The sequence below is a fragment of the Lutra lutra genome, chromosome 17 (genome assembly GCF_902655055.1).
Source record: "Lutra lutra chromosome 17, mLutLut1.2, whole genome shotgun sequence".
Classification (NCBI taxonomy): Eukaryota; Metazoa; Chordata; class Mammalia; order Carnivora; family Mustelidae; genus Lutra; species Lutra lutra.
In genome coordinates this window covers 53,112,688-53,130,331 of record NC_062294.1, presented here as the reverse complement: position 1 = coordinate 53,130,331, position 17,644 = coordinate 53,112,688, and the positions used below count along the sequence as shown (strand labels likewise).

General features: G+C 48.2%; 1 protein-coding gene across 1 annotated transcript in view; it reads left to right on the top strand.

Moving 5' to 3' along the window:
• LOC125088561 (zinc finger protein 665-like) overlaps positions 1 to 16,167 on the top strand; it is a 29,725-nt gene extending 13,558 nt beyond the window's left edge. Inside the window, 6 exon segments of the mRNA XM_047709766.1 lie at positions 4,012 to 4,136; positions 7,684 to 7,779; positions 7,782 to 7,807; positions 8,643 to 8,769; positions 11,314 to 11,415; positions 13,916 to 16,167. Of these exon segments, the coding sequence (XP_047565722.1) occupies positions 4,012 to 4,136; positions 7,684 to 7,779; positions 7,782 to 7,807; positions 8,643 to 8,769; positions 11,314 to 11,415; positions 13,916 to 15,810 (2,371 nt within the window). The 3' untranslated portion in view covers positions 15,811 to 16,167.
• The last annotated feature ends 1,477 nt before the right edge of the window (positions 16,168 to 17,644 follow it).

The window sequence follows — 17,644 nt, the reverse complement described above, 5'->3', positions numbered from 1 at the left end:
ACTGTGCCATTTGTCTTCTATAGAACATCAAATCCTATTGGAGCAGGATCCTACCCTTTTGAGCTCATTTAACTTTAATTACTTCTCCAAATACCCTATCTCCAAATAAAGTCTCTTTGAGGGTTAGGGCTTCAACATATCAATTTTGGGGAAAACAGACATTCAATCCATAGCACTTTTCCACACCCACACTTGCATGCCAGACTCAAAAAGCTACTTATATATCTCTCTCCCACTCTAGGCTTCCATACACTCTGTTCCCTCTGCCTCCAACAGCCCATCTCGTTCTGTGCCTTCACTCGTCATATTTATGTCTCTTAGTCTGTTGGTTCTTATCTTCCAACCTACAGCCAAGGTGAGACCTCCTCCGAAAGTCATCCCTGATTGCCCAGAGCGGGTTAGAGGTCCTCCTCTGTGCTCATACGATGCCCTGGGCTACCCCCATCAAGCACACATATCACACTAGGGCCAACTGCCTGTAACCATGCCGTTATTATGTACCCTAATCCTAGCAATAGTGATTGGCCCAAGGGGTGGGCCCAGGACCCAAGAAGGACCAATCAGAACCACTCCCTGGGACTGCTATATGAACTCAGTTGGCAACCATACTATTGGCTTCAGCCAATGAGATGTGGATGAAAGTGACATATGTCACTGATCTCATTTAACTTGCATGACTACCCAGTGAGGAAGGCATTGCTCCCCCATTTTAGAGAGAAGGACACCTAGAAGGAGGATTTAAGTAACCCATACAAGACCCACAGTTGGTCAAGGACAGTAGCAGGACTAATGTCCTTATTAAAAAGAGGAGAGACACCAGAGTTCTCTCTCCACATGATCCTGTACCAAGGAAAAACCATGTGATGATGTATCAAGAAGGTGGCCATCTCCAAGCAAGGAAGAGAGTTCTCACCAGAAATCAACATGCTGGCTCTGGGATCTAGGAGTTCCAGGCTGCAGAACTGTGAGAAAAGTAAGTTTCTGTTGTTTAAGTCATTCCGTTTCAGAATTTTTTTATGGCCACCTGAGCTGATTAAGCTAGAGTGTCATGGGGGCGCCTGGGTGGCTCAGTCGTTAAGCGGCTGCCTTGGCTCAGGTCATGATCCTAGAGTCCTGGGATCGAGCCCCACATCAGGCTCCCTATGCAGCGGGAAGCCTGCTTCTCCCTTCCCCACTGCCCCTGCTTGTGTTCCCCCTCTCGCTGTCTCTCGCTGTCTCTCTCTCTCTCTGTCAAATAAATAAATAAAATCTTTAAAAATTTTTTTTAAAAAAGAGCATCATGAAGTGAAGGCCGTCTTCGGGCTCACTGGGCTTCAGGTACCAGATTAAGGCCTGGACACTTTGCTGAGGGCAGTGCCAAGCCAGAGGAAGGACTGGATCTGCTCTGGGTGCAAAAAGACCATTCTGGGGGGGGTGCTCCTGGGTGGTGCAGTAGGATAAGCATCTGACTCTTGATTTGGGCTCAGGTTGTGATCCCATGGGTTGTGAGATCAAGCCCCACGTCAGACTCTGAGCTCAGCACAGAATCTGCTTGGAATTTTTTCTCCCTATCCCTCTGCCCCTCCCCAAACTTGTGCATGCTCGCTCTCTCTCTCTCCCTCAAATAAATAAGTAAATAAATATTTAAAAAGAAAGGGGGGGCAGACTAGAGGGGAGACACTAGGGGCCAGGAAGTTTGAGATGAGATTGCAGTGAGGTTGTAGGATGAGGACAAGATTTGAGCCATGGTCAAGTTCATGGGCATGGAGAGGGCAGCAGAGCTGGGGAGCCTGATGGTGAGAAGAGGGGTTTCCCTGAACCCACTGTCGCTGGCTGGATCATTGAGCCTTGGGGTTGCAAAGGTCTCCCTAGGGCTATTGGACACATCTTCCCAGGGTAGCTGTATGAGTTAATTAAGCTAATAAAGCCCTCTGCATTTTGTCATTAAGTGACAGCTGGTCTTTTTCGATTTGACAGTGGTTCATCTAGGTTTTACTCATGTGTATACATAGATTTTACATCTTTATAAACATGAAAGATACATAACTTTGTGATTTTTCTTCTTTTAATGTTCATTCGTAACTATTTCCCCCATGTTATTGTGTCCTGATCATAATTACTTCAGGATCGATAACGTTTCATAGGCCGGATATACCATTGTTTATTTAATCAATCCCCTGAGTTCATATAACTGAAAATAACTTTTTGTTATTTGGTTTCTGATTGGGGTTGCCCCCCACCCCAGTAACAATTCAGGGAGTTAGGCTCCTTCCATTTTCAGTATAGGACTTCCAGGGTCATAGTCTTCATCTACAGCCACAGAAGGGAAAAGACTGTGGGAGGTGACAAGTGAGAAGTTTCAATGGGCCAGGTCTGGGTATGGCATGCATGTTCACTTCTCTCATTTCATTGGCTAGAACTTAGTAATGTGACCACCCCAGATTACAAGGGAGGCTGGAAAATGTAGTCTAGTTGTGTGCAGAGAAAGTAGGGGAAAGGCTTTGAAGAAGAGCTATCTGCCTCACATTACCCCAATGAGGGGTTACAGAGAAGAAAACCTCGTAGACAGTGGAAGAGAACTGCCCCAGATCACAAAGAGATTACAATCTATAGGGCAAATATGGCACTAAAATCCAAATAGCCCCCCTTTTCATTATATTTTTCATCATTCTTCTTTGAAAACCAAAAACCTATGGGATTTTATTAATCTTGTACCCAGTAATTTTATATAATTATCTTGTGGTTTATTTTAGTGTTTCTTTTGATTCTCTGATTTCCAAGATAAAAATCATATCACATTTAAAGAAGGATGAAAACCCAGATTTCTCCATTCCAATGATAACTTTTCTTTCTCTTGTCTAACTATATTGATAGTTCTTCCAAAAGTGGCCATGCTAGACAGTTTGTTTTGTTTGGACTGACAGTTTGTTCTGACTTTAATGGTGAATCTTTTGGTTTTTAGCATTAAGCCTGATTTGGGGTTTTAATGATATGCATATAATTAAAAACAAGGGAGAGGCAAGTAACTCCTTAAGATTGTTGTCATTATTGAGGCACCTGGGTGGCTCAGTTGGTTAAGCATCTGCCTTTGGCTCAAATCATGATCTCAAGGTCCTGCGATGGGGCCTGGATTGGGCTCCCTGCTCAGTAGGGGTTCTGCTTCTCCCTCTCCCTCTGCCCCCCCACCGCCCTCCACTAGTCCTCCCTCTCTCTAATAAATAAAATTATTGTCATTACTATTCAAGATGGGCCTATTTTTTTAAGATTTTATTTGTTTGACAGAGATCACAAGTAGGCATAGAGGCAAGCAGAGAGAGAGAGGGAGAAGCAGACTCCCTGATGAGCAGAGAGCCCGATGCGGGGCTCGATCCCTGGACCCTGGGATCATGACCTGAGCCGAAGGCAGAGGCTTTAACCCGCCTAGCCACCCAGGCGCCCCAAGATGGGCCTCTTCTTAAATATATTAAGTTTATGTAGACATGGCTTATTACTGGAGGTTCTCAAAACCCTTTTCATAGCCATGGATGTGATGGTATTACTTTGATATATCAATTAGCAAATTCTGTGATAGCCCAATATCAAACCATCCTTGCATTCCTGGACATATATCTCCCAGCTCCCACTACAGGGGTCTGTTTCCCTTACCACACCACCCTTTAAGAGGTGGTGAAACTGAGGCAAACAGGAAGCGGATTCCCCTGGATAGCAAGTAATTAAGCGACAGAGGCTCAACTCATTCACCATCAGTTTAGATGGGGCCAACTTCTTTGTGTCCTGTGTACTTCAACCACAGGGGTAACTTTGTTAGATGGGTTAAATGGGCTATGATGTCCCCTCCTGTGAAGGGCAGCGAAAAGACTGGCTAAAATGGGTGTATTCGCTGTGTCAGTACAGCCAGACATTTCTCAATACCAGGTTCCCTCCTGCCCCACATCGTTCTCCCGGACTCCATTTCCCAACATTCCCCCGCTTTAGAGACCTGAGGCCAGGAGGAGCGTGAGCCCGCTATGACTTCTGGAAAATGTAGTCCAGCTGCGAAGTCGCGTTTAAAGAACCCGGGTTTGATAGTACCGATACAACTACCGCGCAGGCGCATTCCGCGGCCCGCCAGAGGGAGGGAAGGCCTGGCCACCCTCCGCAACCCGCGGGGCGCTCAGGTGAGTCCCGACCTAGCTGCCGGGAGCTGGAGCGGGTGGGTGTCGGCCGAGCGGGACAGGCTGGTGGGTGCTCAGGGCGGCGGGCCCGAGTCTTGCCTGGGGGCGTGCTGTGGGCGGTATCCCGCCCCCTCCTATCTCTCGCGAGGCGGCCCCAGAGCGCCGCTGCCACACCGAGGATCTCAGCGTGCAGGAATTGGGCTCCTGCTGTTTGCCAGGAGTCAGCGAGCGCGGAACTGTGCGGTCTCCCAGGAGGGAGACTGTGCGTTTCCATACTTCTGGTGAAGAAACAGACTACGCGGCTTCTCGCAGGTCCCAGTGGTCGGCCTGGAGTGTTTGACCTGAAAGCCCACCGCGTACTCTGCAAGTCACGCCCTCGTCTCTGTCCTTATCCTGAGCATGCCACCCTTTCTCTGGGTCTCTAATCGCTCTGTGTTCTCCCCCGACCATCCCAAACCCCGTTCAGTCCCTCTTTCTGTGTATCTGGGCGCCCCTCTTCCGAGTCTGTGTTTGTTTCTAAAAACAGAGCCATTATCTTCCAAGACCACAGCACCATGATCACACAGCAGGACAGTAACATCGATAAAAACTATTAGCTAATCTGCAGACCCTCAAATTTTGCTAACTGTCCCAGTAATGTACTTAATGGCAAAAGCAAAGCCCACACCACACACTGCGTAAGTTGTTAGGGCCCTTTAGTCTCCGTGAATCAGATGCAGTTCCCCAGTCTTTCTTTGATTTTGATGATCTTGGCAATTCTGAAGATTACAGACCAGGTACTTCTAGAATGTCCCTTGGTCTGGATTTGTTCGGTGTTTCCTCATGATTAGACTTAGGTTTGGCGGGAATACCTAAATTCGGGGCGATGCTGTGTCCTCATCAGAGCAGGAGCCCCTCATGTTTGCCCATCACAGGTCATGTGCGTCTTGGTCACTTGGCTGCGGTGGTGTCCGCCAGGCGTCTCTGCTCTAAAGTTACCTTCTTTTTGTGATTATTAAGTAACTTGCGAGGACATGGGGGGAGTGTCTGTAGGACTTGGCTTCTCATTTCCTCATCAGAATTTCGCCCACTGGTTTCAGCCTTCAGCTGCTGGCGTTCCTCTGTAACTGGAAACAGGTGCGAGGCTGCGTCTTATTTCTCGGCTGTTTTAGTTTCCTGTTGCTGCTGTAACAAGTGATCACAAACTTGGTGGCTTTAAATGGCACGAATGTGTTCTCTTACAGTTCGGGAGGTCAGAAGTCTGCAGTGGGTTTTACCATGCTGAAATCAAGGTGTCAACAGAGTGGTGCTCCCTTGTGGGCTCTAGGGGACAATCCGTTTCCTTGCCATATTCCCGCAGCTTCTAGAAGCTGCTTGTTTCTTAGATGAGGCCTCTTCCTCCACCTTCAAAGCCAGAGAGACAGTGTCTTCTCTGTCTGACTCTGCTCCTCTTTACTTCCCTCACTTGGCCTTCTCCTCCCGGTCAAATACCTCCCTGCCTCCCTCTTCTAAGGACACTTATGATTGCATTTAGGCCCCACCAGATAATCCAGGATAATCTTCCTATCTAGAGGCACTTAACTTAATCACATCACAGGTTCATCGCACAAGATACAAGAGTGGGGCCATTGCTCCACCAACCATCTGGCCTATATCCAGGCCTGTCCCCCCCACCAGGTGGGGAGCCCCTTTAGGGCAGAGCCTCATCTCGCTTGTTATTCTGTCCTCAGATGAGCCTGTCACTCTCACATGAGTCTCAGCATATCTGATGAATGAACAGAAGTGACCATAGTCCAAACACCAATTCTTCTTTGGCAGAGTTTTTTTGTTTTTTGGGAGGTTTTTTTTGCAGGGACTTTTAAACTTTATTTCAACAGGTGGGACATTCCTTCAAACAACATCTTAAGAGAGATCAGGATCCTTATGCTGGATTTGTAAGGCAGATAGAAGGAGCTCTGTAGGGGCACCTGAGTGGCTCACTGGGAGTCTTGATCTCAGCTCAGGTCTTGATCTCAGGGTCATGAGTTCAAGAACCTCATTGGACTCTACACCTTTTTTTTTTTTTCTTAAAGAACGAGCTCTGCAAAAAAGGGTAGATCCATGCCACAGAATACTATTCAGCCATAAAAAGGAATGAAAACTTGGGCGCCTGGGTGGCTCAGTGGGTTAAGCCTCTGCCTTCAGCTCAGGTCATGATCTCAGGGTCCTGGGATCGAATTCCGCATCGGGCTCTCTGCTTGGCAGGGAGCCTGCTACCTCCTCTCTCTGCGCCTGCCTCTCTGCCTACTTGTGATCTCTCTCTGTCAAATAAATAAATAAAATCTTTAAAAAAAAAAAAGGAATGAAAACTCGATACGTGGTGCAACATGAATGAATCTGGAACACAGTATGCTAAATGAAAGAGGCCGAATACAAAAAGCCACATATTATATGATTCCATTCATAGGAAAGGTCCATAATAGGCAAATCCATTAAGACAGAAAGATGAGGGGCACCTGGGTGGCTCAGTGGGTTAAAGCCTCTGCCTTCGGCTCAGGTCATGATCTCGGAGTCCTGGGATCGAGCCCCGCATTGGGATCTCTGCTCGGTGGGGAGCCTGCTTCGCTCTCTCTCTCTGCCTGCCTCTCCGCCTACTTGTGATCTCTCTCTCTGTCAAATAAATAAATAAAATCCTTTAAAAAAAAAAAAGAAAGATGAGGGGTGCCTGGGTGGCACAGTCAGTTAAGTGATTGGTTTCGGCTCAGGTGGTGATCTCAGGGTCATGGGATTGAGCTCTGCGCTCTCAGTGCAGAGTCTGCTTAGGACTCTGTCCCTCTCCCTCTACCCCCACTGTAAAATAAATAAATCTTTTTTAAAAAAGAAAGAAAGATGAGTAGTTTTCAGGGGCTGGCATTGGAGGGCTGGGACAGAACAGGGAGATTTGGGAGTGACTGGTTAACGTTTCCTTTTAGGGCAATGGTGAAAATGTTCTGGAACCAGATTGTAGTGATGGTTGCACAACATTGTGAACATCCTAAATGCCACTGAACTGTGTCATTTAAAGTGATTAAAGTGGGGACACCTGAGTGGCTCAGTTGGTTAAGTGTCTGCCTTTGGCTCAGGTCCCAATCCTGGGGTCTTGGGATTGAGTCCTGCATCGGGCTCCTTGCTCAGCGGGGTGCCTGCTTCTCCCTCTGCGTGTTGCTCCTCCTGGTTCTGCTTTCTCTCCGACAAATAAATAAATAAAATCTTTTTTTGAAAAATGAAGTGGTTAAGATGTTATGTTACATGTTATATGCATTTAACCACAAGGAAAAAAGAGTAAGAATAAAAAGATGGCTTAGCTCTGCAGCCAGACTTCTGGGTGTGAGTCCCAGTCTGACACTTGAAACCTCTGACCTTGAGCAAGGGCGTTGACCTCTTGTTCTTCTAATTTCCTTCTCTCGGGATAATTCTAGTGTCGTCTTTTGGAGCTATTATGTGGGTGCAGTGAGCCGAGGTGCCTGATTGCTAGCGGTTCTTAGTATGGAGGGTCCCCTCTGTTATGAGGCATCTTTGGGAAAATGTTTATCTGTCTGTCTGTCTGGGCCAGAACTGACCCCCTCTGTGCTCCAGTCTCCTCCTCCAGCTCTGCAGACTCAGGCCTGGTCTTTTCTCCTGGAGACACATGCCCAGGACGCTGCAAGGGGCACAGGACCCTGATGGCTGAGGACCAGGTGAGTTCGGGCTTTCCCATCCCCAGGATGATTTTGTGGACCCCAGAGGGCCATTTGCATTTCTGCCTATTGGCTGAAGATTTCTCGACCCCACCCCCCCAGGCATGGGGAAGAGACTATGGCGGGAGGGGCTCTGGGCCTGGGAAGTGCTGGGAGGAGGAGAGAAGGAAGGGCAGGATGCCCTGAGCTGGGACTTTATGACCTGGTCTAAAAACCACTCTAATGCTCAGCGGACTTTGAGTTGCCAGGAGAGGTGGAAAGTGGATGGTTTTGCTTCACTCTGGAGCCTTATCCTTGGAGTCAGGGATGGGGATTGGGATCCCAGTGCAGGTCTGGGATGGAGTGCCACTTAGTTATCACTCTTGCACACATGTCTTGATTTTTAAAAAAGTGTTTCTTAGGGATGTTCATATACAGGTGTGCAGGTTGTGCACTGCACAAGGGTGCCTCATCTCAGTGGCGGGATTCACATCATATACCTCATACACTGGTACATAATGGTGGTTTTCATGCAGATGGCAGTAAACAATGACTTACTAAAATAATTGGCATATTATAAAGACTTTCCAACAGATGGCAGTAAAGAGTCACGCAAAAGGGAGCTTTCTCCACCTTCTGCCAAGGAACCTCTGGGCTAGTAGCTGCCCCAGATCTTCTACATTCCTGTGGGCCATTTTAATTCAGTTTTCTCAAACCTACTGAGTCCATATGTTCCAGCCTGAAATGTTAGAGCTGGTTGAACCACTAGCAATGGTAGGCTCTTGACCCATGACCTCTCTGGGCCCAGAGTTCTAGAAGGATGTGCCCCTCCACCATGTAAAATTGGCCCTTGCAGGAATCATTGACCTTCAAGGATGTGGCTGTGGACTTCACCCTGGAGGAGTGGGGCCAGCTGGGGCCTGGCCAGAGGGAGCTGTACCGGGATGTGATGCTGGAGAACTACCGGAACCTTCTTTCCCTGGGTGAGGCCCTGCCCCTGCCTTCCCAGGAAGAGGGGTGATGGCCCCCCTTCTGCTCTCATCTCTTTTGTTCTCACTCACTGCTCAACAGTGGGCATTTGCTGAGGTCATGGGGTGCCTTCTCTGCTCTTCTCACTGGTCGCCCCTGCCTGGCGCCTGTCTGTCCCTCTGTCTCTCCGCCGCTTCTCCTAAAGTCCCTGTGTCCCCCAGGGCCCCAAGTCCTCTGCCTGTCCTAAAAAATCCTCAGCCTGTGCCCCCACTTTCTCTTCTTCCCTTTCCATGTGTGGTGACCTCAGGCTTTCCCTGCAATGCATGTTCTAGAACCTCAGACTCCAGATGCATCCTTGGATGTCCTCCAGTCATCTGTCTCCATCTTTCGAAGGCACAGAAATGCTGTTCGCCAAATATGTCTCCCTAGTCCTGTGTTGTCCACCCACCCACCTACTGCGCCCCGTCAACGGCCTTCACATTTGTTACCCTCACCCTGAGCTCCGCATCTCCATGCTGTCCTGTTCCTCCTCCTCTGGGCCCCCTGCCCCCAGACCAGACACCCCCAGCCCCATCCTTGCTCCTCCCTACCCCCTCCTCAACAGCCCCCCACATCCTCTCTGCCTCCCAACAATCTCTGCCCATCCCCTCCTCTCTGTCCCTGCAGCCCCGCCCTGACCCACTCTGGCCTCTTCAGCTATCTGTCTGGCCACCTCCATCTCTCCTCAACTTCTTTTTCTGATTCTTCTATCTGGCCTTTTCCCTGTAAGCTCTGGTGCTTTGAAGCTCCTTCCTCAGCCGTCCTCACTCACACACTTTCACTGGACAACTCACCAAAAACCGGCTTAAACTTCTGCATCAGGGACCCCAGGAAAGCCCCCAGGTTTGGGCACTTGAGGAGGGAGGCCCCCCCCAGGCCTCAGTTGTACTCACACTGCAGCGAAAGGACACCGAGCGCAGTCAGCTAAGAGATAAGCCATGTGGGGCGATGTCTGGGGGAGACCAGGCAGAGTCCCCTCCCCAAAGAGTCACATAGAACATCCAGCAGGATGTGATAGTACGTGTGAGGTGTTGTCCACCAGGGGACGCTCGTTAGAAACCTCCCACCCCCACCCTTCCCCGTCAGCACCCAGGGTTTTCACTGAGGTCCTGTCACGTCAGCGGCCAAACTCTAGACTCCCCAAAGGAAAGCAGGGGTTCAGCAGAAACCATGCTGTGCACCCAGCAGCTTGGGCACGGGGAGCCCTCCTGTCGGTCAGGGAACACTGAGAACCCTCCTGAAACCCAGCTGCCCAGACACCGGCCGCAGGCTGCCTTGTGAGCAGGCCTTTCCAAGGAAAGCCTGCTGTGTGACCCCTTTTCTGCACAAGTTAGGTGTAAAGAGTGAGGTTGCTTTTGCCTGTCCCCTGCAGAAATATATTTCTTCACAGTTCAGAGGCCAGAAGTGCAAAATCCAGCTGTGGTCAGGGCCCTGCTCCCTCTGGAGGGTCCAGGCCAGAGTCCTTCCTGGATGCAGCTTCTGGAGGCTCCTGGCGGCCCTTGCTGTTCCTTGCCCTGTACCCCCTCACCCCAGTCTTGGCCTCCATCTTCACATGACCTTTTCCCTCCACGTGTGTCTGTGTGTCTCTCCTCTTCAAACAAGGACACCGATCTTTGGACTCAGGGCCCAACCTGCTCCCAGAGGACCTCATCACTAATTACAGCTGCAAAGCCCCTGTTTCCGAGTAGGGTCACATTCTGCAGTTTCTGTGGACAAAATTTTGGGAGAGCCCTGTTCAACCCACTCTGGGAAAAGGGAAGTCAGTGTGGTCTCAAAGACAGCAGGCATAAAAAAAGAGATAGAAAGAGATGAGATTAATTTTAGGGATGTATTTTCTTGTACCCGGCCCATCCAAAAGATGGTCATTTTGACACCTGTTGAGATGATAATCAATGTGCCAATTATTTTTTTTTAAAGATTTTATTTATTTATTTGACAGAGAGAGATCACAAGTAGACGGAGAGGCAGGCAGAGAGAGAGAGAGAGGGAAGCAGGCTTCCCGCTGAGCAGAGAGCCCGATGCGGGACTCGATCCCAGGACCCTGAGATCATGACCTGAGCCGAAGGCAGCGGCTTAACCCACTGAGCCACCCAGGCGCCCTCAATGTGCCAATTATTGATGATATTTTTCTATTTTTCTCCTTGGTAAGTCAGTCTTTAAAGTTCAGTGTGTACCTCACACTCAGCTTGAACAGCGCAGAACCAAAGATTGATTGATTGATGGATGGATGGATTTTAGAGAGAGTGAGACTGCGAGTGGAGGGAGGGACAGAAGGAGAGGGAGAGAGGAAGAATCTCAAGCAGACTTCCCAGTGGAGCCCGGACGCTGAGATCACGATCTGAGCTGAAACCCAGAGTCAGACACTTAACCGACTGAGCCGCCCACATGCCTGGAACATTAGAGTTTCTCATCATTAGGCACCCAATGTATACAGCTCCCCTGCAGACCCAGGGCCTGGGGCTGAGCTCTGAGGCCTCCTGATGACTTCCAGCCATGGCCAAATCTGGTATCTTTTCCAGGGGCCAGGCCTCCTGGGTCCAAACCTGACGTGATATCCCGTCTGGAGCGAGGGGAGGAGCCCAGAATGGAGAAGAGGGAAGCCGAGCTAGCTGCCTGTCCAGGTGGGTGAGTTCATCCAGCAGATGTGAGCCATCTGCCTACCCTGTCTGTCTGGACCAGTGACAAGAATGAGGCAGCGTCACACGCAGCCATAGTCGTGGGCAGTGGGCTCAAATCTCAGCTCCAGAACTTCCTGGCTCTGTGATCTTCAGGCAGGTCATTTAGCCCCTCTGTGCCTTGATTTCCTTCCCTGCAAAATGAGGTCAGTAATAGTACCCCGGGTTAGGAAAGATGAATGAATGAACACATAAAAGTATAGCCCAGCACCTGGCACATGGTAACCCCCCTGGTCAGAATAGGCTACAATGATGATCGGTGATTCTTTATCGGGAATCATCTGTGTAGGGACCCAAAAGTGGGACCCCACTGGACATGCTGGGGGACAGGAGTCCAGATGTTTGCCCCCCACTGGCCCACAAACTCCATGAGGGGAGGGGGTTGGAGCTTCTTTGTTTCCATCACTGTCCACCATGTTGTGGGGTGAGATTTGCCCCCTCCTTCCCCTTCACCACAGCCCATTGGTCCCCAGGGCTGCCCTCCTGCCCCTAACTTTTCCCAGACTGCTGTGCTGTCTCCCACAGCCCTGGCTCAGGCCTCAGATTCCCTTGGCCGGACCCTCAGCCCAGCCTCCTCCCTCACCTCCCAGCCCCCCGTTCATCTCATACAGCCTGAGAGGGGTTTTTCCACACCCGGAGCTAATCCCACTCCTCCCCTACTCACAGCCCTCCCATGGCTCCCTAGTACCCCTGACAGCAAACCCTAGCACTGTGGTTAGCACAGTTTTGCAATTAATAGGGGTCCCAAGAACAGATTTGCAATTAATAGGGGTCCCAAGAACAGATCTACTAGCATCAAAAAATCCATCCCCTTCAACAAATCCCACATGGATATGCTTCCTGCTTATCATCTCTTCTCTATACTTCCCTTTCTCCAAATTGCAATATTGTGCTGTAAAAGCCTCACACACATTTAATATTTATTGACCTTTTTTTAAAAAGGTTTTATTTATTTGAGAGCTAGAACAAGCAGGGAAAGGGGCAGAGGAACAAGAAGACTCCCTGCTGAGTGGGGAGCCTGACACAGGGCTCAATCCCAGGACCCTGAGATCGTGACCTGTGCCAAAGGCAGACACTTAACTGACTGAGCCACCCGGGCACCCTATTTATTAATATCTCTTGATCAAATTAAAGTTATGTGTGTTCATCACAGAAACTTTGAAAATCTAAATAAGAATAAGGCAGGAAATGAAACTCTCCCCATAATGCTGCTTCTCTCTCAAAAAAATTTACTTTTCTCATTTTACCCCAAAGCTTTACTATATTTTTTAAAAGATTTTATTTATTTATTTGACAGAGAGAAACACAGCGAGAGAGAACACAAGCAGGAGGAGTGGTAGAGGGAGAAGCAGGATTTCTGCCAAGCAGGGAGCCCAATGCAGGGCGTGATCCCAGGACCCTGGGATCGGGACCTGAGCCGAAGGCAGACACTTAACCAACTGAGCCCCCCACCTTTTTTTAATTACAAAACTAAATAATAACAACATGAAAAATCTTGAGGACATGATGCTAAATTAAATAAGCCAGACACAAAATGACAAGTATTGTCATTTTGTGTCTGGCTTACTTACATGAGGTGCCTAGAGGAGGCAAATTCATTGAGCCAGAGTTGAATGGTGGTGCCCAGGGGCTGGGGAAGGAGCAGCGGGCGTTAGTTTTTAATGAGTACACTGTTTCAGTCTGGGAAGATGAAAAGGTTCTGGAGGTGGATGGTGGTGATGGTGGTGGTGATGATTGTACCCTAGCGTGAGTGCACACATGCAACCCAACAGCACGCCTAAAAATGATCTAAGTGTCACATTTTATGTTGTATGTATTTTACCACAATAAAAAAGTTAATAATAGGGCGCCTGGGTGGCTCAGTGGGTTAAAGCCTCTGCCTTCGGCTCAGGTCGTGATCCCGGGGTCCTGGGATCGAGGCCCGCATCGGGCTCTCTGCTCAGTGGGGAGCCTGCTTCCTCCTCTCTCTCTGACTGCCTCTCTGCCTACTTGTGATCTATCTCTCTGTCAAATAAATAAATAAAATCTTTAAAAAAAAAGTTAATAATAATAAGTTCAAAATGCTCCAACTTGGTGGGGGTGCCTAGGTGGCTCAGTTGGTTAGGTGTCTTTTGCTCATGTCATGATCCCAGGATCGAGCTCTACATCAAGCTCTCTGCTCAGCGGGGGAGTCTGCTTCTTCCTTTCCCTCTGCTGCTCCCCATGCTCATGCCCTTGCTCGCTCACTCTCTCAAATAAATAGGTAAAAAAGTTTTTAAAAAACCATATTTTTATTTTTAGGATATTTGGAAGCCATCCTTCCATGTCACAACACAAATCTCTCCTGCCTTTTGAAAGAGCTACCTAAACTTTGAAACTTGCCTTTTAAAGTTTTCCAGTGTCAGTTCAACTTAATCAGTGTCCTTGGTCCGATGCAGATGATAGTCACATTTTCCATGTCTTTCAGCCTTGGATACCAGCTCTGCAACACCTCAGGAGACACTTCTGAGAGAGAGCGTTTCTGAAGAGGCTACTTCCCCTGTGGGAAAGAAGGAGGGGGTTTTAAGGGTAGTGCTTGGAGATGCCAGGCTGGGAGGATCCTGGGCCTGGAGCTGTCAGTTGGAGGACCAGGGAAAGCAAGAGAGGCGTTTGAGGTGTTTGTTTGCTCCTCGCAAGGAAACCATCTGTGGGGAGAGAGACATGGGGTGTCTCGAGCTGGGGCAGAGCTTCAGACAGACCTCAGCCTTCATCAAGAAGCAAAGAGGGCTGGTGGGAGAGAGAACTCGGAAGAGGAATGGACCAAGAAAGATCCTGAAATGCCAAAGGACCTTCATAGAAAAGAAGCCATTTAACTGCGTAGAATGTGGGAAAACCTTCATTTATCATTCAGACTATATTCTGCACCAGAGGATTCACACAGGAGAGAAACCCTACAAGTGCAATGATTGCGGGAAGGCATTCAGCAACAGCTCATATTTCATTCAGCACCACATCATACACACGGGAGAGAAGCCCTACATGTGCGGTGAGTGCGGCAAGACCTTCACTCAGAGCTCATCGCTTACTGAGCATCAGAGGATCCACACTGGAGAGAAGCCATACAAATGCAAGGAATGTGGGAAGGCTTTCACCCAGAGCTCCTCCCTCATTAAACACCAGCGGTGCCATACTGGGGAAAAACCCTATAAATGCGACCAGTGCGGGAAGTTCTACTCACAGGTGTCCCACCTCACCCGCCACCAGAAAATCCACACAGGAGAGAAGCCCTACAAATGTGCTGAGTGTGGCAAAGCCTTCTGTCACACTTCCTCCTTGACTCAGCACCAGACCATCCACACCGGAGAGAAACCCTACAAATGTAACGAGTGTGGGAAAACCTTCAGCCACAGCTCATCCCTCTCCCAGCACCAGCGAGTTCACACGGGAGAGAAACCCTATGAGTGCTCCGAGTGTGGCAAGGCCTTCAGCCACAGTTCATCCCTGACTCAGCATCAGAGAATTCACACTGGTGAGAAACCCTATGAGTGTAACGAGTGTGGGAAGGCTTATACACAGATTTCCCACCTCATGAGGCACCAGAGTGTTCACATGGGAGAAAAACCCTATATATGTAATGAATGTGGAAAGGCTTTCAGTCACACCTCGTCCTTCACACAACACCAGACAATTCACACTGGTGAGAAGCCCTACAAATGTAACGAATGTGGAAAAACCTTCAGCCAGAACTCTTCGCTCATCCGCCACCAGAGGATTCACACTGGGGAGAAGCCTTATGAGTGTAAAGTTTGCGGGAAGTCCTATACCCAGATTTCCCACCTCATCCAACACCAGAGGATTCACACTGGAGAGAAGCCTTATGAGTGCAGCGACTGTGGGAAAGCCTTCAGCCGGAGCACCCACCTTATCGAGCATCAGAAAATCCACACAGGCGAGAAACCCTACAAGTGCAGAGAATGTGGGAAAACATTCAGTCACAACTCCTCCCTCACCCAACATCAGAGAATTCACACTGGCGAGAAACCTTATGCCTGTAAGGAATGCGGGAAAGCCTTCAACCAGAGCATCCACCTTATTCAGCATCAAAGGACCCATACCGGAGAGAAGCCCTATAAATGTAACAACTGTGGAAAAACCTACACCCAGATTTCACACCTTATTCAACACCAGAAGGTTCACGTGGGTGGAAAACGCTATGTGTGTAAGGAATGTGGGGAGGATTTCAGCTGGAGTTCACACCTGACTGAACACCGGAGGCTTCACACTATGCACAGCACCTACGTCTGCAACGATTTTGAGAAAGCCTTTGCATGGAGCACACAGCTTGCTGATATTCCGAGAACTCTCGCTGACCAGAAAGCCTAAGAAATTAGCAGGTGGGCGATTCTGATGCTGGGTTCAGTGCAGCCTTCATCAGCACCAGTAACTTCCTCCCAGAGAGGAAACCTAACACGGTATACTGTGAGAGAGAGTTGCTTCTCTGTTTCCTACAAGGAGCTGGTGCCATTGATCACCTGCTGGGACACCTTCTGATCATTTTAGGAGCTCCCTCCTAAAATCTCAGCTTCCCCCCTATTTTTCAGTCTTATGGCGTCCCCAGAGGGTGGTGTAAATGGAACGAGACATCATCTGACATCTTTAACAAGGTCTCTGTGAACTTTTTTTTTTTTAAGAATTTATTTATTTGTTTGACAGAGAGCAATCACAAGTAGGCAGAGAAGCAGGCAGGGGTGGGGGTGGGGTGGGCGGGAAGCAGGCTCCCCGCCGAACAGAGAGCCTGATGCGGGGCTCCATCCCAGGACCCTGAGATCATGACCTGAGCCGAAGGCAGAGGCTTAACCCACCGAGCCACCCAGGTGCCTCTCTGTGAACTTTTTAAATTTATCGATCAGTTATTAAATTGGAGCTTGGAAATTCAAGAAAAAAATCACAACTGGAAAGATTAACCCTTTAGAGTACAAGTCTATGTAGCTGAACATCAACACTAGATTTTAGTATCCTACAAAACTTCAAGCTACAAATTTCATGACCAAATCTGCAGTTGGCTTAAACACAGTATGTTCCACTATTTACAGTCATTTTTAAAGGCTTATTTTGTGCATCTTTCTCAGTCCAGGATTTATGCTTTATAAAGGAATTGCCGCCTTAAGCATCATTTTCTGTTTTTCTTCATGCCCCAAAGTAAGTTTTTCTTTCATCATATTTTCATCATAAAAACATAATATTTTAAAAGGGGGCAGGTAGTGCCTGGATAGCTCAGTCCGTTAAATGTATGACTCTTGACTCCAGCTCAGGTCTTGATCTCAGGGTTATGAGATTGAGCCCTAAGTCAGGCTCTGCACTGAATGTGGCATCTACTTAAGATTCTCTCTCTCCCTCTGTCTCTCTCTCTCTCTCTAAAAAACCACCCAAAAACAACAAACAAAAAAACCATAGTGTTTATATTTTATTATAAAAATAATGCACATACTTTTATAACAGGAAACATTTTTAAGTAAAATAACATATGCTTATTGTAAAGGATAATTTGGAAAGTATCAAGAAGTATGGAATAAAATACAGATTCCCTGTAACCACATAGCCCAGGGAGAGCCCATCGTTTTGCATGTATTTCTTCCTGGTTTTGTTTTACTCTGTCTTCCATATCAATATATATTTTTTAAAGATTTTATTTATGTATTTGACAGAGATCACAAGTAGGCAGAGAGTCAGGCGGAGGTGGGGAACAGGCTCCCTGCTGACTCGATCCCAGAACCCTGAGATCACGACCTGAGCTGAAGGCAGAGGCTTAACCCACTGAGCCACCCAGGCGCCCCATATCCATATTTTTAATCATGAAACAAAAGCAATATATTCACCCTCAACTTGGCCACCCTCAGAAGTCCTATGGTCTTGATTTTTTTTATTCCCTTTCAAGTATTATCTTAAAATAAGTGTTCTTTTATTTCATTGTAATCAGAGTGTAAAACAATTTTGGCTTCTCTGATTTGCCCCTGTTACACCCTGAGCATTGTCTTTTGTAATCCCATACACTTCATACTCCTCATCATTTGGGCTAATAATATTTCACTGGGGGGTGTAAAATTTACAAGTCCATTCTCCCACATGGGTTTTGTTCTAAGGCCCTCATTGACACAGGTGCTTCACCAGTTTTCCCAATTATGAATGTTGGAATGAGTATTTCCACACCTGCTTCCTC